This window comes from Symphalangus syndactylus, chromosome 14, assembly GCF_028878055.3.
Source record: "Symphalangus syndactylus isolate Jambi chromosome 14, NHGRI_mSymSyn1-v2.1_pri, whole genome shotgun sequence".
Classification (NCBI taxonomy): Eukaryota; Metazoa; Chordata; class Mammalia; order Primates; family Hylobatidae; genus Symphalangus; species Symphalangus syndactylus.
In genome coordinates, this window is record NC_072436.2 from 54931657 (window position 1) to 54957547 (window position 25891).

Sequence of the window (25891 nt, forward strand, 5' to 3'; positions counted from 1 at the left end):
CTATACCTGGGATGTCCAGTATGGTAACTGCCACCACGTGTATCTGTTGAACACTTGAAATGTGGCTAACGTCACTGCGGAACTGAATTTTTTATTTTTTTATTTTTTTGAGACGGAGTCTTGCTCTGTCACCCAGGCTGGAGTGCAGTGGTGCGATCTTGGCTCACTGTAACCTCTGCCTCCTGGATTCAAGCAATTCTCCTGCCGCAGTCTCCCAAGTAGCTGGGACTATAGGTGCACACCGCCACACCCAGCTAAATTTTTGTGTTTAGTAGAGATGGGGTTTCACCATGTTGCCCAGGCTGGTCGCAAACTCCTGAGCTCAGGCAGTCCGCACACCTCTGCCCTCTGCCTCCCAGAGTGCCGGGATTACAGGCATGAGCCACCATGTCCAGCCTTTTTTTTTTTTTTTTTTTTTTTTTGAGATGGAGTCTCGCTCTGTCCCCCAGGCTGGAGTGCAGTGGTGCGATCTCTGCTCACTGCGACCTCCGCCTCCCAGGTTCACGCCATTCTCCTGCCTCAGCCTCCCAAGTAGCTTGGACTACAAGCACGTGCCACTACACCCTAATTTTTGTTTTTTTTTTAGTAGAGATGGGGTTTTACCATGTTGGCCAAGCTGGTCTCGAACTCCTGACCTCAGGTGATCCACCCGCCTTGGTCTCCCAAAATGTTGGGATTACAGGCACGAGCCACTATGCCCAGCCTGAATATTTAATTCTATTTAAATTTTTTTTTTTTTTTTTTTTTTTTTTGGCCCGAGGTCTCTGTCACTCAGACTGGAATGCAGTGGTGCGATCTTGGCTCACTGCAACCTCCGCCTCCCAGGTTCAGTTGATCTTCCACCTCAGCCTCCCATGTAGCTGGGACCACAAGCTAATTTCTGTATTTTCAGTAGAGATGGGGTTTCACCATGTTGCCCACACCGTTGAACTTGTGGGCTCAAGCGTTCTGCCCACCTTGGCCTCCCAAAGTGCTGGGATTACAAGCCTGAGCCCTTGTGCCCAGTAATTTTTTTTTTTGAGACGGAGTCTCGCTCTGTCACCCAGTCTGGAGTGCAGTGGCACAATCTCGGCTCACTGCAAGCTCCACCTCCTGGGTTCACACGGTTCTCCTGCCTAGTGTCCCGAGTAGCTGGGACTACAGGCACCTGCCACCATGCCTGGCTAATTTTTTGTATTTTTAGTAGAGATGGGGTTTCACTGTGTTAGCCAGGATGGTCTCGATCTGACCTCGTGATCCACCCGCCTCAATTTAAGTAGTCCTGTGTGGCTTATAACTACTGTATTGGACAGTATCTAGGCAATCAACTTGTTAGCCACTTTTCTCCATTTGTACTGTTCTTGTCCTTAACAAGGTATCATGATTTCTGGCCCATCTCAGTCAACTGCAGTGGCTGCCTAGCTGGTCTTCTAAATTCCACTCCTGAGCTATAGCCTACTAAACAAAAATTGATAGTGATCTTTTAAAAATATTAGCTTGAGTCAAATCAACTTGCTTATGGAATATATTGTCCTTTTTCCTGAGACTGGATCTTGCTCTGTCACCCAGACTGGAGTGCAGTGGCATGATCAGAGCTGACTGTAGCCTCAACCTCCTGGGCTCAAGCAAGCCATCCTCCCACTTCAGTTTCCTGAGTAGCTGGAACTGCAGGCAGACACCACCATGCCTGGCTGGCTAATTTTTGTGTTTGTTGCAGAGATGGGGTTTTGCCATGTTGCCAAACTGGTCTTGAACTCCTGGGCTTAAACAATCCTCCTTCAGCCTCCCAAAGTGCTGGGATTACAAGTGTGAATCACTGTGCCTGGCTATATTTGTCATTTATTTATTTATTTTTTGAGACCAGCTCACTCCTGGGCTTAAGTGATCCTCCTGCTTCAGCCTCCCAAGTGCTGGGATTACAGGTGTGAATCACTGTGCCTGGCCGTATTTGTCATTTATTTATTTATTTTTGAGACCAGGTCTTGCTCTGTCACCCAGGCTGGAGTGCGGTGATGGAATCATGGCTCACTGCAGCCTTGACTTCCCAGCTTCCAGCAGTCCTCCCACCTTAGCCTCCTTAGTAGCTGGGATCACAGGCATGTACCACATGCCCAGCTAATTTTTGTATTTTTGGTAGAGACAGGGTTTCCTCATGTTGCCCAGGCTGGTCTTGAACTCCTGAGTTCAAGCAATCCACCTGCCTCGGCTTTCCAAAGTGGTGGTATTACAGGCGTGAGCCACTGCACCTGGCCCATATTTATCTTAAAAAAAAAAATAGATATTTATCATTTTTTATATAGACTCATTGAAAAAACGACTTTGTGTTCTTCCAGTACATACCATCATGTCTGAGAGGGCAGAGATCTAGACAAGTGTGGGAAAGATGACTTTGGATCAAAATTTTCCTGTGAATATAATGTGCTTATGCGTGATTTAAAGCTGACTGTATTAAAGATACATTTTTTGTCAACCAGATGATTGTTAAATACCTGTGAAGTATGTGTGGCCCGGTCCTATTTCCTCACCTGTTTACAGTGAATCAGACGTCCCAATAGATGTGGAGACGGTCACATCAACGCCTATGCCACTCTATGACAATCAGAAGGCACGCAGCGTCATGAATGAGTGTGAACGGCATGTCATCTTTGCCAGGACTGATGCAGATGCCCCTCCTCCACCAGAGGACTGGGAGGAGCATGTTAACAGGTAGGCTGCTAATCAGGAGGATGGTCACTGCCCTGTAATTATTTTGTATCATCTTCATTGAAGTAACACTTATTAGGACCTTACTTCATTTGCAACAACACAAGTCAGAGTGTTCTCCAAAGTCTCGCATTATAACTCTCAGTTCACCATGCTGTGTGTGAGCTCCTTGAGAGCCGGGCTTACATCTCAACCATCTTTGCATACTTCACACTAGGACGTTGTCTGGCACACAGTAGGCATATAATGTTTGTTGAATAAATAAGTGAATTAAATTTGATAGATATAGGCCGGGCGCGGTGGCTCACGCTTGTAATCCCAGCACTTTGGGAGGCCGAGGCGGGCGGATCACGAAGTCAGGAGATGGAGACCACGGTGAAACTCCGTCTCTACTAAAAATACAAAAAAATTAGCCGGGCGGGGTGGCGGGCGCCTGTAGTCCCAGCTACTCGGAGAGGCTGAGGCAGGAGAATGGCGTGAACCCGGGAGGCGGAGCTTGCAGTGAGCCAAGATTGCGCCACTGCACTCCAGCCTGGACGACAGAGCAAGACTCTGTCTCAAAAAAAAAAAAAAAAAAAAAAATTTGATAGATATGACTAGCTCTGTAGTAGCTTCTGTTGTATAAGTTATGATATAGGGGTTACCCAAACTACAAAAAAACGAAATGTACATTTGTAAGATAATGTGTTTAAATGGTTTATAACTAGGATGATGAAAGTTGTGAAGTCACATGAAAAGCTAAAAGATGTTTGAGTGGCTTTTAAAAATAGATTTGCAGGCTATGGAGGGCACACTGATGCCTGTTTTCATGAGTATACTGGCTAGTTTTGTTCCCAAGCTTTCTACCGCCCCCAGGGGATTCAGCACTCCTCTCCTGGTTATTTGTTCCTGTTCATTTGGTAAACATTTACCTAATCACATAACATCTTTTTGGGGTTATTATTTACATACCTTACAATTCAGCTATTTAATGTGTACAGTCATTGGTTTTTAGTATAGTCAGAGTTGTATATTCATCACCACTGTCAATTTGATAAACATTTTCATCATCCGAAAAAGAAACCTCATACCCATAAACAGTTACTCCCCATTTCCTCCCAGCTTCTCTGGTCCCTAGGAAGCACTAATTGACCTTTGTCTCTATCGATTTGCCTATTCTGGACATTTCATGTAAACGGAATCATGCAATATGTGGTCTTTTCCTAGTGGCTTCTTTCACCCAGCATGATGTTTTCAGGGTTTATCCATGTGGTTGCTGTATCAACACTTCATTTACATTGTGTGGATAGCCCACATTTTATTTATTCATTAATCAGTTGATGGATATTTAGGTTGTCATCATTTTTTGGCAATTGTGAATAACGCTGTTATGAACATTTGCATACAAGTTTTTGTGTGGATCTAAGTTTTTAATTCTCTTAGTTATATACCTGGGAGTGGACTTGTTGGGTCATATGATAACTCTGTATTTAACCTTTGAGGAATTGCCAGACTGTTTTCCAAAGTCGCTCTACCGTTTTACATTCCTACCAGCAGTGTACGAGAGTTCTAGTTTCTCCACATCCTTGCCAACACTTACTGATTTTCTTCTTTTTAAAAAAAATTATAACCATTCTACTGGGTGTAAAGTGGCATCTCATTGTGGTTTCAACTTATATTTTGTTGATGGCTTTTTGTCTGTGTATCCGTATATCTACTATATATAAGGAAATGTTACTTCTTATATCAGGAGTTGGTAGGTGGTAACTTTCCATAATTTTGGAGAACCCTTATTTTATAATAGAAAGAGGGGTAGAAAGTTTGAGGTGATTGACATGATTTCTGAAGCTGGTTGGAAGTTGGGAATGAGATTGAACAGGTGTGCTTGTGTGATCAAAACAGCAGCTGTTGAGGGAGGAGCAGTTCTGCACCTTGGTTGAAAAAAGCTTGTGAAGAAGTTGGTTGGGGTCTTGCATTGGAATTAATTTAGTGCCTTAAGAAGCTCTTTTCTCATGCCTGTAATCCCAGTACTTTGGGAGGTTGAGGTGGGTGGATCACCTGAGGTCGGGAGTTCAAGACCAGCCTGACCAACATGGAGAAACTCTGTCTCTGCTAAAAATACAAAATTAGCTGCGTGTGGTGGCACATGCCTGTAATCTCAGCTACTCGGGAGGCTGAGGCAGGAGAATCGCTTGAACCTGGGAGGCGGAGGCTGTGGTGAGCCAAGATCGTGCCATTGCACTCCAGCCTGGGCAACAAGAGCAAAACACTGTCTCAAAAAAAAAAAAAAAACTCTTTTGAGCTTCAGATAAAGAAGAAAACTGCTACGAATGAAGATCAACTACTGGAATATTGCTAGAGTCAGTATATTCAGCAAAAGGATTTATCACTATTTTTACAGTTAATAATAAAAAATAACAATAGTAATAACAGAAAGGAGCTACCATTTGTTGAGTGCTTTCTAGATGCCAGACATTGTATCAAGCTCTTCAAATGCATTGTCTCTTAATCCTCCCAATGACTCTTGGAGGTATATCCCCCCTTCATCTCTGCTTAACAGGATGAAGAAACTGAGCTCAGGGTGTTTAAGAAACCTTAATTAGGAAGTGATGGAGTTTGTTCAAACCAAGCAGTCTGACTCCAGAACCCAGTGTTCTCAACTACCATACCCTCTGCCTTAATTAAGGGCAGTAAGAAGAGATTAAGACCAGTTAGTGGTGGCTGAACAAGGTGGCCTCATATGGTTATGTACCCCTTTGTGGTATTTTCCACTACCTTGTCCTTTGCAATTTCAGAAAGTACATAGGAGAACTGTGTGATTTTTTTTTTTTTTTTTTTTTGTCAGTTCATCCATGGTTATGATTAAGAGGTTTTTGTGGACTATTCATACTGACCAAAGTCATTAGAGACTTAATAACACTATAAATACCAGTTTCTTTGTTTTTTTTTTTTTTTTTTTTGAGACAGGGTCTCACTCTGTCACCCAGACTGCAGTGCAGTGGCACGATCTCAGCTCACTGCAAGCCTCGACCTCCAGGACTCAGGTGATTCTCCTGGGTGGGAACTTTAACTTCCCAAGTAGCTGGGACTACAGGAGTACGTCACCATTTCTGGCGAATTTTTGTAGTTTTTGTAGAGATTGGGTTTCGCCATGTTGCCTAGGCTGGTCTCAAACTCCTGGCTCAAGTGGTCTGCCCACCTTGGCCTCCCAAAGTGCTGGGATTATAGGTGTAAGCCACTGCACTTGGCTGAGTTTCTTAATTTATAAGGAGAGATATAACTGCAAAGCATAAGAGACACTGGGGTGGCCTGGCCAGAGTGTCTGTTCTCAGTAGGAAAGTCTGGAAAACCATTTTATTTTAGAAGTGAATAGATGAGTGGAGAGTCTACACAGGAGGCACAGCAGAATAGCTGGATGTATACATCTTTCCTGTAGGCAAGATGGGTCCACAGAATAGGCAAGTGTGCACCTTCTCCTGCCCATCCTTTAGAGAAACACTGACAGATTCTTATCTTTGGCTTATCTTTCTCCAGTCTCCTTGTGGACCACCATCCTTCTGTTATGACATTGCCACAGATTGATGTAATCCATTAAAGCTCAGTTTATCAGATTATTTGTTTTCTTAGTGTCTGATGAGATTTTGGAGGCCTTCTTTCATTGGCAGCAGGCTTACAAACCATCTCTTTTGGTAGGTAACTTTTGTACATAGCCGATTTTATTATTTAATGATAACTTATTAGCTTCAGTTTCAGATATAACCATTTTATGGTTATATCTGTCCCTGAATCTGTAGCCTGTTTGGAGTTTGCAGTTCCTTCTGCTCTGATTATAATCATCGTGTTGCCATTCTTTCCCTGACTTGATTGTTAAATTGCTGCTTCCTTTCTTCTTGTATAAAGTCATGTAAAATTAGTTTCCCACATCAAGAGCTCCATGAACGGTATAGGTCGGCTCCCTAGAACTCTGGAGTTCTTTCCCGGAGAGTTTACTAATTGCTCTTTATCTGTGGAGACAGAAACTTAATTTAAGTTAAGAGCTTTTTTCCTCCCTCTTGAATGATTTCAGTAGAAACTGTCTTCAGATAACTGTGTGTGTATAGGCCAGGTGCAGTAGCTCTCACCTGTAATCCCAGCAATTTGGGAGGCTGAGGCGGGAAGATCATTTGAGTTGAGGAGTTTGAGACCAGCCTGACCAACATAGTGAAACCCCATCTCTACTAAAAATAGTAAAAATTAGCTGGGCGTGGTGGCAAACGCCTGTAATCTCAGCTACTCGGGAGGCTGAGGCAGGAGAATCTCTTGAACCTGGAAGGCAGAGGTTGCAGTGAGCCAAGATCGTGCCACTGCACTCCAGCCTGGGCAACAGAGCAACACTCCGTCTCAAAAAAAAAAAAGAAGCATGTTCCTCCCTTCCTTGCCCCGACTCTGGCTTTCTTTATTAATGGCTGATATTTTGTGAAATGGTTTAAATATTGCTACCTTATTTAATTGTCTGTATTAGTGGTTGTCTAACTATGACAGTGGGCTGATTTAAATTTGGCCCATTGCTTGTTTTTGTGTGGAATGGTTTTTACATTTTTAAATAGTTGCAAAAAAAATTAATACTGTTTCATGACACATGAAATTAAAATTTCAGTGTGCATAAGCTTTTATTGAGACACAATCAAATTCATTAGGTATTATCCATGGCTGCTTTTGCAGTAAAGCCACAAAATTGAATAGTGGCAGAAACCATATGGCCTGCAAACCCTAAAACATTTTCTGTCCGGCCTCTTATAGAAAAAGTGAGCTGCCTGGGTCATGTTCTTGTGTCTGCGTGCCATGGCATGTGACTTAGAGGACCTTTGAAAATGATTTCTATTTGCTGGCACAGTGATGTAGTCCTGAAGATGTTGGGCCAGCTTTTTTTTTCCTCCAGATGTTTGTCAAATGCTTAGTTTCATTAGTTGCATAGCTTTTGAAAGACATTTAATAAAATTTTCCTGACACATGATACTTCTCAGCATTGCTCAAATGGATTTTAGGACATTTCCAACATTTCAGCGAAAGAATGTAGTATCCAAAAGCAGGCTTTCTTATCTTAGAAATCAGAACTTCTGAATTCCAGCCAAAAACACCCCATTTTCCTTTTCTGAACCTTCTTTAATTATATATTCAATATTGTATGTATCTGTATAAATCTTAGGTTGGATGTTTGAAATTTTAAGTCCAAGGTCTGAGTTATCTTCCCTCCTTCCCCTCCCCCACCCTCTTTATTTCCCCTTCCTTCATTCCTTCCCTTCTTCTAGTGTTTAGACAAAGAATTTTATAATCTGAAAAAGGAAAGTATGACTATTGAGTTTATCTGATGTTCTTTGTGTCTCCTTGTTTGACTTCTGGTTAAAAAAAAATCCCTTAGATATTTTAATGTTGAATTAATTAGTCTTCTTTGAAACAGTATCCAAAATAATGAATACCTTTGAAAATATCAGATATTTTCAGGACCAATGTTATATTTTGGCTGCTTTGAATAGAATGAGCCAGAGGTCAGCATATCATTCAGGTTCAGTCAGAGCAGGGAGAACAAAAGATTCTCTGATCTCATCTAAGAAAGGAAGAAAAGGCATTTTTGCCCTCATGAAAATTGAATAGGCGGGTGGGGCGTGGGATGGGGAGTGCCAGTTGACTCACCACAGTTCCCATCAGCTATTTGACTGTTTAGGCTTGTATTTAAAATTCTGTCTCCTGTTTTTAAAATTTTCGCTAATTATATCTCTTGCATGCTCTTTATCTTAATCTTGGCTTAGATCATTTTTTTCTGCTCACTTAATTTTCCAGCCTCCCACGAAGCTGACAGAATATAGAGATCATGTTTCAATTCTTGGAGTCACTTTGTTATATATCCAGCAGCAATCCTAAGAACTTTTTCTGGGATTTTGGACTCTCAACATTGTGGTTTTAAAATTTAATTTCAGCTGTCATTGGTGTATGGTAATAATTTCTAAATAGCTTTCTAACCCTCCGCACCTTGCATTCACATCATTTTCCTTACTCCCATAATTTTGGATTGCAGAATTAATACAGAGTAAGAAAAACAAATAGGGAAAACATCATTATATAATAAAAACAGGATAATTTTGGAAATGCTGTTGATGTTTCATAAATAAATTATACCTCATTCTCTGTTGTTGGAATTAAAGTTTGCAACGTGATCAATAGGCTTTGAGAAAGCTCCAGAGATTGTTGAACATGAAAAAATTGTATTCGTTGCTTAACCTGGTTGATTATAAATTAGCATGATTGCTAGAGGTAAGGCTGCAATATAATACTACTTTCAAGATGCTACAGGTCTTTTATACCTATTTCAAGGAACTGGAAATCCAGAGATTTTTGTTTTTTTTGTTTTGTTTTGTTTTTGAGGCAGAGTCTCATTCTGTCACCCAGGCTGGAGTACAGTGGGGCAATCCAGCTAACTGCACCCTCCGCCTCCTGGGTTCAGGCGATTCTCCTGTCTCAGCCTCCCGAGTAGCTGGGATTACAGGCTTGTACCACCATGCCCAGCTAATTTTTGTATTTTTAGTAGAGACGGGGTTTCGCCATGTTGGCCACGCTGGTCTTGACCTCCTTTCTGACCTCAGGTGATCCGCCCTCCTCGGCCTCCCAAAGTGCTGGAATTATAGGCGTGAGCCACCATGCCCAGCCTTATCCAGAGATTATAACACAGATAGCCTTTGGTCATTTCCATTTGAAGAAATTTATCCTACAGAGATACTTGTATGAGTATATAAAATATAGATAGATAGGGCTGGGCGTGGTGACTTCATACCTGTAATCCCAGCACTTTGGGAGGCTGAGGTGGGCAGATCACTTGAGGTCAGGAGTTCGAGACCAGCCTGGCCAACATGGTGAAACCTCACCTCTACTAAAAATATAAAAATTAGCTGGGTGTGGTGGCGGGCACCTGTAGTCCTAGCTACTCTGGAGGCTGAGGCAGAAGAATCACTTGAACCTGGGAAGCAGAGGTTACAGTGAGCCGAGATCGCGCCATTGCGCTCCAGCCTGGGCGACAGAGTGAGACTCTGTCTCACCAACAACAAGAATTAATAATAAAATATAGATAGATGTGTATGTATATATTTGAGGAAGGGAGGGGTGGTCACTGCAGTGGCTTATAAATTGCGATTAAAAAATGCACAACCTAAATGTCCACAAATAAGGTAGAACTTACCTAGCCTTTAAAAACAGAGGTGTATTAACATGGAGATATATCCATGTTTCCAGAGAGCTTTTTCAAATGACTTGTAAGCATCCTCTGTCTCCTACCACCATCAAATTATCAAGCCCATCTGAGAATCACTGTACATAAGAGAGCTACTACTCTTGTGAGTCTGCTGTGCATCTAAATAATGTGACAGAAAACAAGATAATGAACCGGTGGGGCTGGAGCTTCTGGTCTCAGCAAACCTTCCCAGTTCCAAGGCATCCTGAGTCCCAACATTGAGTTGAAGCTTTCATCCCCTCATCTTTTAAGTCCAGAATCTCTGAATATCAAACCACAAAAACTGGATCCTGATGAAGTAGCAGAGATTAAGCCAAGATAACTAGGGAAGAATAAGAAAAAGGACAATTCCAAGAAACCTCAGAATGCTTCTAGTACCCCCAAAAGGGGGTTACAAAAGGATGGGCAGCTTTGGCAGTTAAGAGAGGATTTAGTTCTAGCAAGGAAAGCTTCTGAAGATGGAGGGCACTTCTGAAGAAGACAGTCATCCCATTTTGTTTCTCTAATTTGGATTTCGACTGCTCTCAACTTTTGCTGCTGTCAGTAATCATAGCTAACCTGAATTTTTTTATTGTTAGAAGGAACTTAGAGGTAATCTAGCTGTATCTATTTTATGGACAAGAAGACTCAGGGTATATAGCTCTTTATTAGAGGGTGGGATAGAACCCTTGTCCCTAGGTAGGGTTCTCCTGGATCCTGTAACTGTGGTTAAGTTATAAAACTGGAGGTGTGGTAGGTGGAGATTTTATTTTACAGAAGGAAAAGGAGTTTGACCATTGTTTTCCTCCCTTCTAGAGGGTATTTGCTCTATCCAGGGACATTTAGATAGTTGTACAAAGTGAATAACAAAGGGTAATTTGTCCTCCGTCTGTATACTCACTGGGCCATATTGTTGGTGTTCCTAGAACAATGACCTGTAGAAATTAGAGTATCTTGTGGGGTGGGATATGATGGACAGGATGCTGGTCTCTTATGAAGCCAGAGAAATTGAGATTGTTGATGTTGTTTCAAGCAGCATTCCTGCAGTTTGACTGTCTTGGTATGGTGAAAGACATAAATCATGTGCCTGTGTTCCTCTTTGCTCCTCAGCATTAGTATGGTATGGAGTCTGAGGGTTTGGATAGGGACCTGGCTGTTTATAGAACTTAGAATGCAGTGTGCACACAATTCATCCATTTATTTATTCAGCAGATGTTTAACTCCCTAGTGTGCGTGAGGCTCTGTTTTATGTGCTGGTGATATAGCACTTAAAACCAACAAAAATCCTGGCCATCTTGGCCATTTATACCCTGGCAGGCAGAGAGAAACAAACTAAACAAATAAATAGCATGGATAGAATATGAGGTAGTGATATGGCTGGAAAGCAGGTTAGTGAATCCCAGGGTAAGACTGGAGGGTTACAGTGTTAAACAGGGATAGGTCAAGCCTCAGCAGAAGGTGACATTTGAGCAACAACCTGAAGGAGATGAGAGAGGGAGCCATTGTTTCAGGTTGGCATAATGAAGGGCAGGGCCCTGGTCTGTGATGCAGGAGCATGCCTGTTGTATGTGCAAGGGCAGGGAAGTCGAGGGTGCTGTGAGGGAAGGCAGTGTGACTGAAATAAGTGAGGATCAGTCATGGGTGATAAGATCCGAAAGACACGGAGTCCATGCAGCCCATTGCAAGGACTTTGGCTTTTAGCTGATTGAACTGGGGCGACTGAAGGACTTTGAGCAAAGGAGTGACATGATCTGACTTAGGTTTTTCAATTAATTTTTCCAAATTGGCTTTTCCAAAAGGTTGTACTAATTTATATTTCCATCAACAGAATACAGAGAGACTTCTTTTGCACCCTCACAACAACAGAGAATTATTAAATTCTTAATTTTTACCCATTTGATAGGTGAAAAATAATACTTTATTAATTTGCATTTGTTGGTTCTTTTTTTTTTTTTTTTTTTTTTAATTATACTTTAGGGTTTTAGGGTACATGTGCACAATGTGCAGGTTTGTTACATATGTATCCATGTGCCATGTTGATTTCCTGCACCCATTAACTCGTCATTTAGCATTAGGTGTATCTCCTAATGCTGTCCCTCCCCCCTCCCCCCACCCCACAACAGTCCCCGGAGCGTGATGTTCCCCTTCCTGTGTCCATGAGTTCTCATTGTTCAATTCCCACCTATGAGTGAGAACATGCGGTGTTTGGTTTTTTGTCCTTGCGATAGTTTACTGAGAATGATGTTTTCCAGTTTCATCCATGTCCCTACAAAGGACACGAACTCATCATTTTTTATGGCTGCATAGTATTCCATGGTGTATATGTGCCACATTTTCTTAATCCAGTCTATCGTTGTTGGACATTTGGGTTGGTTCCAACTCTTTGCTATTGTGAATAGTGCCGCAATAAACATACGTGTGCATGTGTCTTTATAGCAGCATGATTTATAGTCCTTCGGGTATATACCCAGTAATGGGATGGCTGGGTCAAATGGTATTTCTAGTTCTAGATCCCTGAGGAATCGCCACACTGACTTCCACAATGGTTGAACTAGTTTACAGTCCCACCAACAGTGTAAAAGTGTTCCTATTTCTCCACATCCTCTCCAGCACCTGTTGTTTCCTGATTTTTTAATGATGGCCATTCTAACTGGTGTGAGATGGTATCTCACTGTGGTTTTGATTTGCATTTCTCTGATGGCCAGTGATGAGGAGCATTTCTTCATGTGTTTTTTGGCTGCATAAATGTCTTCTTTTGAGAAGTGTCTGTTCATGTCCTCTGCCCACTTTTTGATGGGGTTGTTTGTTTTTTTCTTGTAAATTTGTTTGAGTTCATTGTAGATTCTGGATATTAGCCCTTTGTCAGATGAGTAGGTTGCAAAAATTTTCTCCCATTGTGTAGGTTGCCTGTTCACTCTGATGATAGTTTCTTTTGCTGTGCAGAAGCTCTTTAGTTTAATGAGATCCCATTTGTCGATTTTGGCTTTTGTTGCCATTGCTTTTGGTGTTTTAGACATGAAGTCCTTGCCCACGCCTATGTCCTGAATGGTATTGCCTAGGTTTTCTTGTAGGATTTTAATGGTTTTAGGTCTAACATATAAGTCTTTAATCCATCTTGAATTAATTTTTGTATAAGGTGTAAGGAAGGGATCCAGTTGCAGCTTTCTACATATGGCTAGCCAGTTTTCCCAGCACCATTTATTAAATAGGGAATCCTTTCCCCATTTCTTGTTTTTGTCAGGTTTGTCAAAGATCAGATAGTTGTAGCTATGCGGCATCATTTCTGAGGGCTCTGTTCTGTTCCATTGATCTATGTCTCTGTTGTGGTACCAGTACCATGCTGTTTTGGTTACTGTAGCCTTGTAGTATAGTTTAAAGTCAGGTAGCGTGATGCCTCCAGCTTTGTTCTTTTGGCTTAGGATTGACTTGGCGATGTGGGCTCTTTTTTGGTTCCATATGAACTTTAAAGTAGTTTTTTCCAATTCTGTGAAGAAAGTCACTGGTAGCTTGATGGGGATGGCATTGAATCTATAAATTACCTTGGGCAGTATGGCCATTTTCACGATATTGATTCTTCCGACCCATGAGCATGGAATGTTCTTCCATTTGTTTGTATCCTCTTTTATTTCATTGAGCAGTGGTTTGTAGTTCTCCTTGAAGAGGTCCTTCACATCCCTTGTAAGTTGGATTCCTAGGTATTTTATTCTCTTTGAAGCAATTGTGAATGGGAGTTCACTCATGATTTGGCTCTCTGTTTGTCTGTTATTGGTGTACAAGAATGCTTGTGATTTTTGTACATTAATTTTGTATCCTGAGACTTTGCTGAAGTTGCTAATCAGCTTAAGGAGATTTTGGGCTGAGACAGTGGGGTTTTCTAGATATACAATCATGTCATCTGCAAACAGGGACAATTTGACTTCCTCTTTTCCTAATTGAATACCCTTTATTTCCTTCTCCTGCCTGATTGCTCTGGCCAGAACTTCCAGCACTATGTTGAATAGGAGCGGTGAGAGAGGGCATCCCTGTCTTGTGCCAGTTTTCAGAGGGAATCCTTCCACTTTTTGCCCATTCAGTATGATATTGGCTGTGGGTTTGTTGTAGATAGCTCTTATTATTTTGAGATACGTCCCATCAATACCTAATTTATTGAGAGTTTTTAGCATGAAGGGTTGTTGAATTTTGTCAAAGGCCTTTTCTGCATCTATTGAGATAATCATGTGGTTTTTGTCTTTGGTTCTGTTTATATGCTGGATTACATTTATTGATTTGCGTATGTTGAACCAGCCTTGCATCCCAGGGATGAAGCCCACTTGATCATGGTGGATAAGCTTTTTGATGTGCTGCTGGATTCGGTTTGCCAGTATTTTATTGAGGATTTTTGCATCAATGTTCACCAAGGATATTGGTCTGAAATTCTCTTTTTTGGTTATGTCTCTGCCAGGTTTTGGTATCAGGACGATGCTGGCTTCGTAAAATGTGTTAGGGAGGATTCCCTCTTTTTCTATTGATTGGAATAGTTTCAGAAGGAATGGTACCAGTTCCTCCTTGTATCTCTGGTAGAATTCAGCTGTGAATCCATCAGGTCCTGGACTCTTTTTGGTTGGTAAGCTATTGATTACTGCCACAATTTCAGAACCTGTTATTGGTCTATTCAGAGATTCAACTTCTTCCTGGTTTAGTCTTGGGAGGGTGTATTTGTCGAGGAATTTATCCATTTCTTCTAGATTTTCTAGTTTATTTGCATAGAGGTGTTTGTAGTATTCTCTGATGGTAGATTGTATTTCTGTGGGATCGGTGGTGATATCCCCTTTTTCGTTTTTTATTGCATCTATTTGATTCTTCTCTCTTTTCTTCTTTATTAGTCTTGCTAGCGGTCCATCAATTTTGTTGATCTTTTCAAAAAACCAGCTCCTGGATTCATTAATTTTTTGAAGGGTTTTTTGTGTCTCTATTTCCTTCAGTTCTGCTCTGATTTTAGTTATTTCTAGCCTTCTGCTAGCTTTTGAATGTGTTTGCTCTTGCTTTTCTAGTTCTTTTAATTGTGATGTTAGGGTGTCAATTTTGGATCTTTCCTGCTTTCTCTTGTGGGCATTTAGTGCTATAAATTTCCCTCTACACACTGCTTTGAACGTGTCCCAGAGATTCTGGTATGTTGTGTCTTTGTTCTCGTTGGTTTCAAAGAACATCTTTATTTCTGCCTTCATTTCATTATGTACCCAATAGTCATTCAGGAGCAGGTTGTTCAGTTTCCATGTAGTTGAGCGGTTTTGACTGAGTTTCTTAATCCTGAGTTCTAGTTTGATTGCACTGTGGTCTGAGAGACAGTTTGTTATAATCTCTGTTCTTTTACATTTGCTGAGAAGAGCTTTACTTCCAACTATGTGGTCAATTTTGGAATAGGTGTGGTGTGGTGCTGAAAAAAATGTGTATTCTGTTGATTTGGGGTGGAGAGTTCTGTAGATGTCTATTAGGTCCACTTTATGTAGAGCTGAGTTCAATTCCTGGATATCCTTGTTAACTTTCTGTCTCGTTGATCTGTCTAATGCTGACAGTGGGGTGTTAAAATCTCCCATTATTATTGTGTGGGAGTTTAAGTCCCTTTGTAGGTCACTCAGGACTTGCTTTATGAATCTGGGTGCTCCTGTGTTGGGTGCATATATATTTAGGATAGTTAGCTCTTCTTGTTGAATTGATCCCTTTACCATTATGTAATGGCCTTCTTTGTCTCTTTTGATCTTTGTTGGTTTAAAGTCTATTTTATCAGAGACTAGGATTGCAACCCCTGCCTTTTTTTGTTTTCCAGTTGCTTGATAGATCTTCCTCCATCCCTTTATTTTGAGTCTATGTGTGTCTCTGCACGGGAGATGGGTTTCCTGAATACAGCACACTGATGGGTCCTGACTCCTTATCCAGTTTGCCAGTCTGTGTCTTTTGATTGGAGCATTTAGCCCATTTACATTTAACGTGAATATTGTTATGTGTGAATCTGATCCTGTCATTATGATGTTAGTTGGTTATTTTGCTCGTTAGTTGCTATAGTTTCTTCCTAGCCTCGATGGTCTTTACAATTTGGCATGTTTTTGCAGGGGCTGGTACCGGTTGTTCCTTTCCATGTTTAGTGCTTCCTTCAGGAGCTCTTTTAGGGCAGGCCTGGTGGTGACAAAATCACTCAGCGTTTGCTTGTCTGTAAAGTATTTTATTTCTCCTTCACTTATGAAGCTTAGTTTGGCGGGATAGGAAATTCTGGGTTGAAAATTCTTTTCTTTAAGAATGTTGAATATCGGCCCCCACTCTCTTCTGGCTTGTAGAGTTTCTGCTGAGAGATCAGCTGTTAGTCTGATGGGCTTCCCTTTGTGGGTAACCCGACCTTTCTCTCTGGCTGCCCTTAACATTTTTTCCTTCATTTCCACTTTGGTGAATCTGACAATTATGTGTCTTGGAGTTGCCCTTCTCGAGGAGTATCTTTGTGGCGTTCTCTGTATTTCCTGAATCTGAATGCTGGCCTGCCTTGCTAGATTGGGGAAGTTCTCCTGGATAATATCTTGCAGAGTGTTTTCCAACTTGGTTCCATTCTCCCCATCATTTTCAGGTACACCAATCAGACGTAGGTTTGGTCTTTTCACATAGTCCCAAATTTCTTGGAGGCTTTGTTCATTTCTTTTTATTCTTTTTTCTCTAAACTTCCCTTCTCTCTTCATTTCATTCATTTCATCTTCTATCAGCGATACCCTTTCTTCCAGTTGATCGCATCTGCTACTGAGGCTTCTGCATTCTTCGCGTAGTTCTCGAAACTTGGCTTTCAGCTCCATCATCTCCTTTAAGCCCTTCTCTCCATTGGTTATTCTAGTTATCCATTCTTCTAATTTTTTTTCAAAGTTTTTAACTTCTTTGCTATTGTTTTGAATTTCCTCTCGTAGCTCAGAGTAGTTTGATCGTCTGAAGCCTTCTTCTCTCAACTCATCAAAGTCATCCTCCATCCAGCTTTGTTCCGTTGCTGGTGAGGAACTGCGTTCCTTTGGAGGAGGAGAGGTGCTCTGTTTTTTAGAGTTTCCAGTTTTTTTAGTCTGTTTTTCCCCCATCTTTGTGGTTTTGTCTACTTTTTGTCTTCGATGATGGTGATGTACAGATGGGTTTTTGGTGTGGATGTCCTTTCTGTTTGTTAATTTTCCTTCTACCAGACAAGACCCTCAGCTGCAGGTCTGTTGGAGTTTACTAGAGGTCCACTCCAGACCCTGTTTGGCTGGGTGTCAGCACCGGTGGCTGCAGAACAGCGGATTTTCGTGAGACCACAAATTCAGCTGTCTGATAGTTCCTCTGAAAGTTTTGTCTCAGAGGAGTACCCGGTTGAATGAGGTGTCAGTCTGTCCCTACTGGGGGGGTGCCTCTCAGTTAGGCTGCTCAGGGGTGAGGGACCCACTTTAGGAGGCAGTCTGTCCGTTCTCAGATCTCCAGCTGCGTGCTGGGAGAACCACTACTCTCTTCAAAGCTGTCAGTCAGACAGGGACATTTAAGGCTGTGGAGGTTCTCGCTGAGTTTTTGTTTGTCTGTGCCCTGCCCCCAGAGGTGGAGCCTACAGAGGCAGGCAGGCCTCCTTGAGCTGTGGTGGGCTCCACCCAGTTCGAGCTTCCTGGCTGCTTTGTTTACCTAAGCAAGCCTGGGCAATGGCGGGCGCCCCTCCCCCAGCCTCGTTGCCGCCTTGCAGCGTGATCTCAGACTGCTGTGCTAGCAATCAGCAAGACTCTGTGGGCATAGGACCCTCCGAGCCAGGTGCGGGACACAATCTCCTAGTGTGCCGTTTTCCAGGCCCGTTGGAAAAGCGCAGTATTACGACGGGACTGACCCGATATTCCAGGTGCCGTCTGTTTCCCCTTTCTTTGACTAGGAAAGGGAACTCCCTGACCCCTTGCGCTTCCCGAGTGAGGCAATGCCTCGCCCTGCTTCGGCTTGCGCACAGTGCGCTTCACCGACTGTCCTGAACCCGTTAGGCACTCCCTAGTGAGATGAAACCGGTACCTCAAGCAGAAATGCAGAAATCACCCGTCTTCTGTGTCGCTGGGGCTGGGAGCTGGAGACCGGAGCTGTTCCTATTCGGCCATCTTGGCTCCCCCTCCTTTTTTTTTTTTTTTGAGACGAGGTCTTGTTTTGTTGCCCCGTGGCATGATCATACCTCACTACAGCCTTGATATCCTAGACTCAAGCCATCCTGCAGCCTCAGCCTCCTGAATAGCTGGAATTTTGGGCACCTGCCACTATGCCTGGCTAATTTTTTGATTTTTAGTAGACAAGGTCTCACTTTGTTGCCCAAGCTGGTCTCAAACTCCTGAGCCCAAGCTATCCTCCTGCCTCAGCCTCCCAAAGTGCTGGGATTATAGGCGTGAGCCACTTTGCCTGGCTGCATTTGTTTTTTTTTTTTTTTTTTTTTTGAGAAGGAGTCTCTCTGTCACCCAGGCTGGAGTGCAATGGCACTGTCTCAGCTCACTGCAGCCTCCTCCTCCCAGGTTCAGACGATTCTCCTGCCTCAGCCTCCCAAGTCGCTGGGACTACAGGCGTGTGCCACCACACCCGGCTAAGTTTTGTATTTTTAGTAGAGACAGGGTTTCACTGTGTTGGCCAGGCTGGTCTCGAACTCCTGACCTTGTGATCCGCCCACCTTGGCCTCCTGAAGTGTGGAGATTACAGGCGTGAGCCACGTCCAGCTTGTTTAATTTTGAAGTAGAGTTGACTTTACTTTTGTGACCTGCCTTTTTGTGTTCTTTGACCTTTGAGTATTTCATCTTTTTCTTATTAATTTTCTAAAGCCGCTTTCTATTTTAATGAAATGGCGGTCATCTTCCCGTTGTGTTTTGACCTTGTTTATACTTTTTCGATTTTTTTTTTTTTTTTTTTTTGAGAGACGTTGCCCAGGCTGGACTTGAACTTCTGGGCTCCTCCTGCCTCAGTCTCCCAAGTATCTGGAACTACAGGCACATGCTACCATGCCCGGCTTAAAGTTTGAAATTTTTTTTTTTTTTTTTTCAAGACGGGGTCTCATTTTGTCGCCCAGGCTGGAGTGCAGTGGCGCAATCTCGGCTCACTGCAACCTCTGCTTCCCGGATTCAAGCGCTTCTTCTGCCTCAGCCTCCCGAGTAGCTGGGACTACAGGCGCACGCCACCACGCCCAGCTAATTTTTGTATTTTTAGTAGAGACGGGGTTTCACCATATTGGCCAGGCTGGTCTTGAACTCCTGATCTCGTGATCCACCCGCCTTGGCCTCCCAAAGTGCTGGGATTACAGACTCCTGGCCAAAGTTTGAAATTTTTATGTAGTTACATTTCTCTTTCTTCCTTTTATGTCTTCTTTTTCTTCCATCTGAAATTTATTTTGATGTAGAATGATATGTAGGGATCAGATTTTCTTTTTCCAGTCGGCCAGTGGTTGTCTCAGCCCTACATTTAGGGACTTTATCCAAACTGATTTGAAATGCTACCTTGATCCCATTCCAGGGTCTCATTTGGGTGTAGCACCCACGTAATTTTTTTTTTTTTTTTTTTTTTTTTTGAGACAAGGCCTCACTGTCACTGAAGCTTTGAGTGCAGTGGCATGATCACGGCTCACTGCAGCCGCAACCTCCTGGGCTCAAGCGATTCTCCCACCTCAGGCTCCCGAGTAGCTGGGGCTACAGGCACGCACCACTATACCCAGCTAATTTTTGTATTTTTTGTAGAGATGGGGTTTTGCCATTTGCACAGACTGGTCTTGAATTCCTGGACTCAAGTGATCCACCCCACTTGGCCTCCCAAAGTGCTGGGATTATAGGCGTGAAGCATTGCGCCTGGCCATCATCAGCTTTTTTTTTAAGGCAGGGAGAATAGGTAAACAAATATTAATAGAGCATCTTCAGTTGCCTTTCTTTTGATATCTTTGGAAGGTCACTAGCCAGAGTTAGAGCATCTGAGTAATTAAGATTGCTGGGAGTGGGGTGAAGGGGGACAATAATAAGCTCCATATCGCTAAACTGGGTGTGATGAGGTGGAGATGAGAACAGTAGGATAGATGTCTGCAACACACAAAGCCTCAGTAAGTAATAGGTAAGCAATAAGCAATAAGGTAGATATGTGAATACCAGTGCCATATGCTGGGATGATAACCTATTAGTTTATATGGAACAGGCCTCTCAAAAATAAATTTGCTAGTTGTGTGACATATAGAAAAAATACAAAAAATATATATGGAGAAGAGAGATTAGTGTGGGGTAGAATATTGAGGAGTGGAAGAATAGCCTCTTTACTGGTTATATTTCTGCTATATTTTTGTTCTTAAGCCTGGTTTAAATAGAATTCTTACCTTGGTCTGAGATTTTAGTACATTAAAATGCTTGCTGATCCTGTCTGCCTTTTTGTGTGAAATATGAAACTTATGAAATTCAAATATGTCTGTTCAGTGGTGCTGTGCTTTTATTTACGATTGGAATTATTTTAGCTACTAAGTAAATAATTAGCTTTGCTAGCCTGAAAGACTTTTTTCATGAGTAGTCTTGACTTGTACTGTGTATATTATTGTGTGTGTGTATGTGTGTATTATTAATACAAGTGTGTGCTGTGACGATTTCATTTGGTAGGATTGGGACCAGAATCTAGGTCTTGTGTTTTAGCTCAGTGGTCTTAGACTAAGCTACTTCGTTTTACTGTTCCATAGTAGAGACATAAAACTATGGCATAATCTTCTTTATATGGTGTACATACATGAGGAGCATCCCCAGGGTTTGACTATAATTCCTCAGAGTTTCCCTTATAGGACTGGCTGGACAATGGCCCAGAACAAGCTATTCAACAAGATCCTCAAAGCCCTGCAGTCTGACCGGCTTGCCCGCTTGGCCAACGAAGGGGTAAGACACCAGAAATCTGCCCACAGTGGGCTCTTCGTAGTTCAGGCCTCACTGGCTGACTGACTTGTCCCCCCACTTGTTAGCCAGGTAGTCCTCAAGTTTTATCACTTCCACTTACATCCTTCAGGCTTGTAATGAGCCAGTGCTGCGCCGTGTTGCTGTGGACAAGTGTGCAAGGAGAGTGCGGCAGGCTCTGGCAAGTGTGAGCTGGGATACGAAGCTGATCCAGTGGCTGCACACCACCCTCGTGGAGACCTTGAGTCTGCCCATGCTGGCAGCCTACCTGGATGCTTTGCAGACGCTGAAGGGGAAGGTAAGTCTGTGATTGGGGTCTGCCCTGTCCTAGGGATAGCCATCCTCCCCTGTGGGTTCAGGATGTGGGGTTAGGCAAAGTAATTATCTGGTCAGTCTGGAGTGCATGGCCAAAACTAATGGGTTTGGTATTAAAATTGGGAGACAGTATCATTTCACATTTGTGTCTGGTGTAAACGTTTTCAGCCCTGCTGGCTCCAGGATGAGGTATGGGGCCTGAAAACCAGAGTATACATTTAGCCTTCCTAGCCTTGCAGCTTGTGGTTTGAGTCATGGCTGAATTGAGTTATCATGAAGGAGATGAAGGGTTTACCAGGGAAGAGTTTGTTGAGAAAGGTGACAGAAACAGACCCTTGTTGTTTGGAGCACTGGGAGATTGCAGAGCAGGAACGTGCCGTGATGCCTTCAATTCTGCTCCCCAGGGCATGAGCCTTTAGTAGCAACACTTAGACTTTTATAATTCACTACAAACATATCATTATAGTTCCCTGCTTTCTTACTTAGTATTGCACAAAGTTAAACTGTTTTTCTTGGTGATTCCAGTGATTGCATCAGGCTGTCGTCAATGTGGTAGAATGCGGATGCTGGAGGCAGATTGCCTGGCTGATCTCAACTTTGTTACTTATTAGCTGTGTAAGCTTGGACTGGTGTCTCATCTCTAAAATGTGGCTGATAATAATACTTATCTAGGATTTTTATGAAAGTTAAATTAGTTAATTCAGGTAGAGTGCTTAACACAAAATTGGGCACATAGTAAGCAGTGAGCCCACAGTAATTATTATTACTAATATTAACAGTTATTTAAGTAGTACCCTCATAGGTTCTTGAAATATTTGGGGTGTTTTGCTCCAATACAAAATGGCCTCACTGCCAGGCATAGTAGCTCATGCCTATCCTAGCACTTTGGGAGGCTGAGGCAGGAGGATCGCTTTAGCTCAGGAGTTTGACACCAGCCTGAGCAACATAACAAGACCTTGTCTCTACTAAAAATAAAAAAATTAGTCAGGCATGGTGGCACACGCCTGCAGTCCCAGCTAGTTAGAAGGCTGGTGGGAGGAGGCTGTAGTGAGTTCGATCCCGCCACTGCACTCCAGCCTGGGTGACAGAGGGAGACCCTGTCTCTGAGAAAGAGAGAGAGAGAAGAGAAAGAACTGAATCAATCCAAGTTGTCTGAGGCCTTTTTTTTTTCTTTGGAGACAGGGTCTTCCTCTCTCACTCAGGCTGGAGTGCAGTGGCACTATCATTGCTCGCCATAACTTCGAACTCCTGGGCTCAAGCAATCCGCCTGCCTCAGCCTCCCAAGTAGCTGGGACTAGAGGTGTGTGCCACCCCCACACCCAGCTAAAAAAATTTTTTTCTTCTTTTTTTTTGAGACAGAGTCTCACTCTGTCACCCAGGCTGGAATGCAGTGGCGCGATCTCGGCTCACTGCAACTTCCACCTCCTGGGTTGAAGCAATTCTGCCTCAGCCTCCTGAGTAGCTGGGACTACAGGCGTGTGCCACCCCGCCTGGCTAATTTTTTTTGTATTTTTAGTAGAGATGGGGTTTCACCATGTCTCGATCTCCTGACCTCGTGATCTGCCTGCCTCGCCCTCCCAAAGTGCTGGGATTACAGGCGTGAGCCGCCGTGCCTGCCACCCCCAGCTAAATTTTTAATTTTTTTGTAGAGACCGTCTTGCTATAGGCTCGTCTTGAATTCCTGGCCTCAAGCAATCCTCCCATCTTGTCCTCCCAAATTGCTGGGATTACAGGCATAAGCATGATTCAGTTTTTGACTTTTTTTTTTTTTTAATAGTTTTATTTTCTGCTTCACAGGAAGCTGGCTCATTTTGCTGCTGTAAGTTGCCTGGCCCACATGTTCCCTCAGCCACATCCTCAAAACGTGCAGACTCATTGCTTCTTATATATTTTTAAGTTAAAGGGTGCCAGGTTTGTTAGAAGATTGGTTTAGTGCTGAAATAAAACTCGGGACTAGATACATTAATGATATTCATGGTAGGAAATTTGACATTAGTTTTTTTGTTTAACTAATACTTATTTTGGACCCTACATGTGTCAGGTACTGGGGTGAGCAAAACAAAACTGGTCCCTTCTCTGGTGGAGTGTATTTTCTAGTGAAGAAAGAGACAAATGAAAAGGGAGTCCCAGACTTTCCCCCATACTGCTCCCCTGTAGTAGAAACACTGGACTCGGGAGGTGAGTGGTGGGCAGGTAGAGTGTGGGGCCCAGACCGGATCCTGGCAGACAGAGAGTGGTGGCCCAGAAGTATTGTAGGCATCTTCACATATGTTCTCCTCAGCATTCTACCTATGGTAAAAGTGTAACATTGGTGAATACACTGTAGGAGATGAGTGTTGGTAGTGCCCAGGGTCTCAGTTCTCTGGTGACCCTGCCTCAGTCACCGTGGCTAGCATAATTTCCCTTTCAGGAGGAATTTGTACTGCTGCCCTATTTAAGTTACTGACTGGACATATCCTGTGTGCATGTCAGATATTATGACCATGGCAGACCACTGGGGGAACTCCACAGCATGCATAGTTGGGTGCTTTCCTTCCATGCTGCTGGGCCATGGTGTGGGTTGGCTGGAATGGTGGAAGGCTCGCTGGTACACCAGTCAGCAAGGGCCTCAGACTCAAGACAACATCCTCTCTGGGCTGTGCTCTCCACAGTGGTTCCTCTGCCATCGGACTCTTATTTTCCCATGACTATATTTAGATTCACAACAAATACTTTGGTTGTTTCCCGAAGGATATAAATGATTGTAGGATTGTTTTACTTTTAAAGTGCCTGCTGGATGTGAAAGCGCAGGTGGATGGGATCATGGCTCTTCACCCAGCTACTTTCACCATTAGCTCCATTATGATAAAGAGGGCAGAGAAGGTACAGACCTTAGCCGTTTAATCGGCTGTTGAGAGTGAATGCAAAAGGCCAGGGAAGCTTGGTCTTCCCAGCTCCAAGTGGAAAAGTCAGTTATTGATTATTTATCCCTTGTTGACAGGAAGCAAGTTTCAAGGCTTTTTGGTTTCAAAGCTATATACAACTGTAAAAGCTTAACCCAGGGTCAGATCCTTTGCCTCAAAGTGTTGAGTGGCTCATAGTTCTAGAGTGAGTTATAAAGAACATGAAGATCCTTTGCAGTTTGGTCTTATTCATTGGGGTTTGGTCCTATCCTTCCTACTGGCTTTTTACATCCTCCTCCTTCCTTACTTGCGTCCTTGACTTTAGTCCATCTGTGCCTGGAATAAGCTCTACACATTCTTGCCTCTTGCTGGTGTCTCTGATTGGAAGGCTTTTCTCTCATCTTCTGTTGGAATCCTGCCTGTTCCAAAGAGCCTGTCTCATTTCACATGCTGCATCTTTAGATGAAAATTGCCTGTTAACTTCTCCTTCTCCGTTGGGTGGTTTGAATCATAGGCTTCTGTTTCTTTCATGGCAGTTATTGGTCTTTCCCTATTCCCGTCCCCCACCATTATTTGTGTGTTTGTCTTCATTACCTCTTGTAGATTAAATTTCTCTGCAGTACTAGCCTGGTGCCTTGTAAAAGCAGTTGCACGAATATTTGTTTCCTGAGTTAAACTGAGAAAGTCTAATGATTATAATTCTCTAATTTCTTATACAGAAATCCTTTTAGTGTCTCTGTTTTTAAATTAAGAGCAACTTATCTTCTGCTATTTTTGGAGTTTTACAACTTGTATCAAACCGTAGTACTTTTTATTCTCCAACTTTTCAAAACCTTTTTCTTTTTCTGAAAACTGCCTCTAATATTTAAACATTTTTCCTTTCCCCTAGGTCATTTTGACCTTTTGTGGGTAGCATGGATTCGCAGGTATTTCTTCTCAGTGTAAGCATCAACATGCCTGAAACCTATATTTGCACATCTGTAATGTCACATTTCTGGTAGATAGTAAAAAACAGACATGAGATAAAGTATACTGTACATAGTATAGCAGGATACGTATTTTTGTACATAATAACAGATTTATTTAGTACACCACAGCTTGAAGGCAGTAGTCTAGAAGAAAATGGAGATTTAAAAAAATTATAAAATCAACTGATACTCATTGAGGAAATTTAGGGAACATAGAAATCTGTAAAGGAAAAAGTCACCCATAAACTCCATAGAGATCATTATTAACATTTTGTCTCTTTTTTTTTTTTTTTTTGAGACAGTCTCCCTCTGTTTCCCAGGCTGGAGTGCAGTGGTACGCTCTTGGCTCAGTGCAACCTCTGCCTTCTGGGTTCAAGCGATTCTCGTGTCTCAGCCTCCTGAGTAGCTGGGACTACAGGCGTGCAGCCTATTTTCTTACAGTCTTTTTTTCTGAGTAGAGATAATTTTTTTCTTTCTTTCTTTTTTTTTTTTTTTTTTTTTTTGAGACAGTGTCTCACTCTGTTGCGCAGGCTGGAGTGCAGTGTTGTGACCTTGGCTCACCACAACCTCCACCTCCCGGGTTCAAGTGATTCTCATACCTCAGCTTCCCGAGTAGCTGGGATTACTGGTGTGTGCCACCACACCTGGCTAATTTTTGTATTTTTAGTGGAGACAGGGTTTCACCGTGTTGGCCAGGCTTGTCTCGAACTCCTGACCTCAAGTGATCTGCCCACCTTGGCTTCTCAAAGTGCTGGGATTACAGGCATGAGCCACTGAGCCCAGCTTTGAGTAGAGATAATTTTTATATTTTCTATTTTACCTGTAACATTTTAGCAAAATTATTTCTGTATGTTATTATATATTCTTGTAAATATTTGAAAGCTGGGTGCAGTGGCTGACACCTGTAATCCCAGCACTTTGGGAGGCTGAGGCGGGCGGATCATTTGA

The 25891-nt window shown here is 42.7% G+C and overlaps 1 protein-coding gene across 26 annotated transcripts in view; it reads left to right on the plus strand.

The window, feature by feature from the left end:
• KANSL3 (KAT8 regulatory NSL complex subunit 3) overlaps positions 1-25891 on the plus strand; it is a 51169-nt gene that overhangs the window by 4380 nt on the left and 20898 nt on the right. For 19 of the 26 annotated variants that reach the window (XR_010115631.1, XR_010115632.1, XR_010115629.1 and 16 more), the window contains exons 3-5: positions 2515-2685; positions 20673-20763; positions 20891-21076. Coding sequence is in view for 22 of the 26 variants with exons in the window: in XM_055240810.2 (XP_055096785.1) it covers positions 2515-2685; positions 20673-20763; positions 20891-21076 (448 nt within the window). In the remaining 4 variants the exon portion in view is untranslated. Of the gene's footprint in view, positions 1-2453; positions 2686-20672; positions 20764-20890; positions 21077-25891 lie in introns of all 26 variants that reach the window. The other 7 variants (XM_063617669.1, XM_063617671.1, XM_063617668.1 and 4 more) reach the window with 2 other exon arrangements.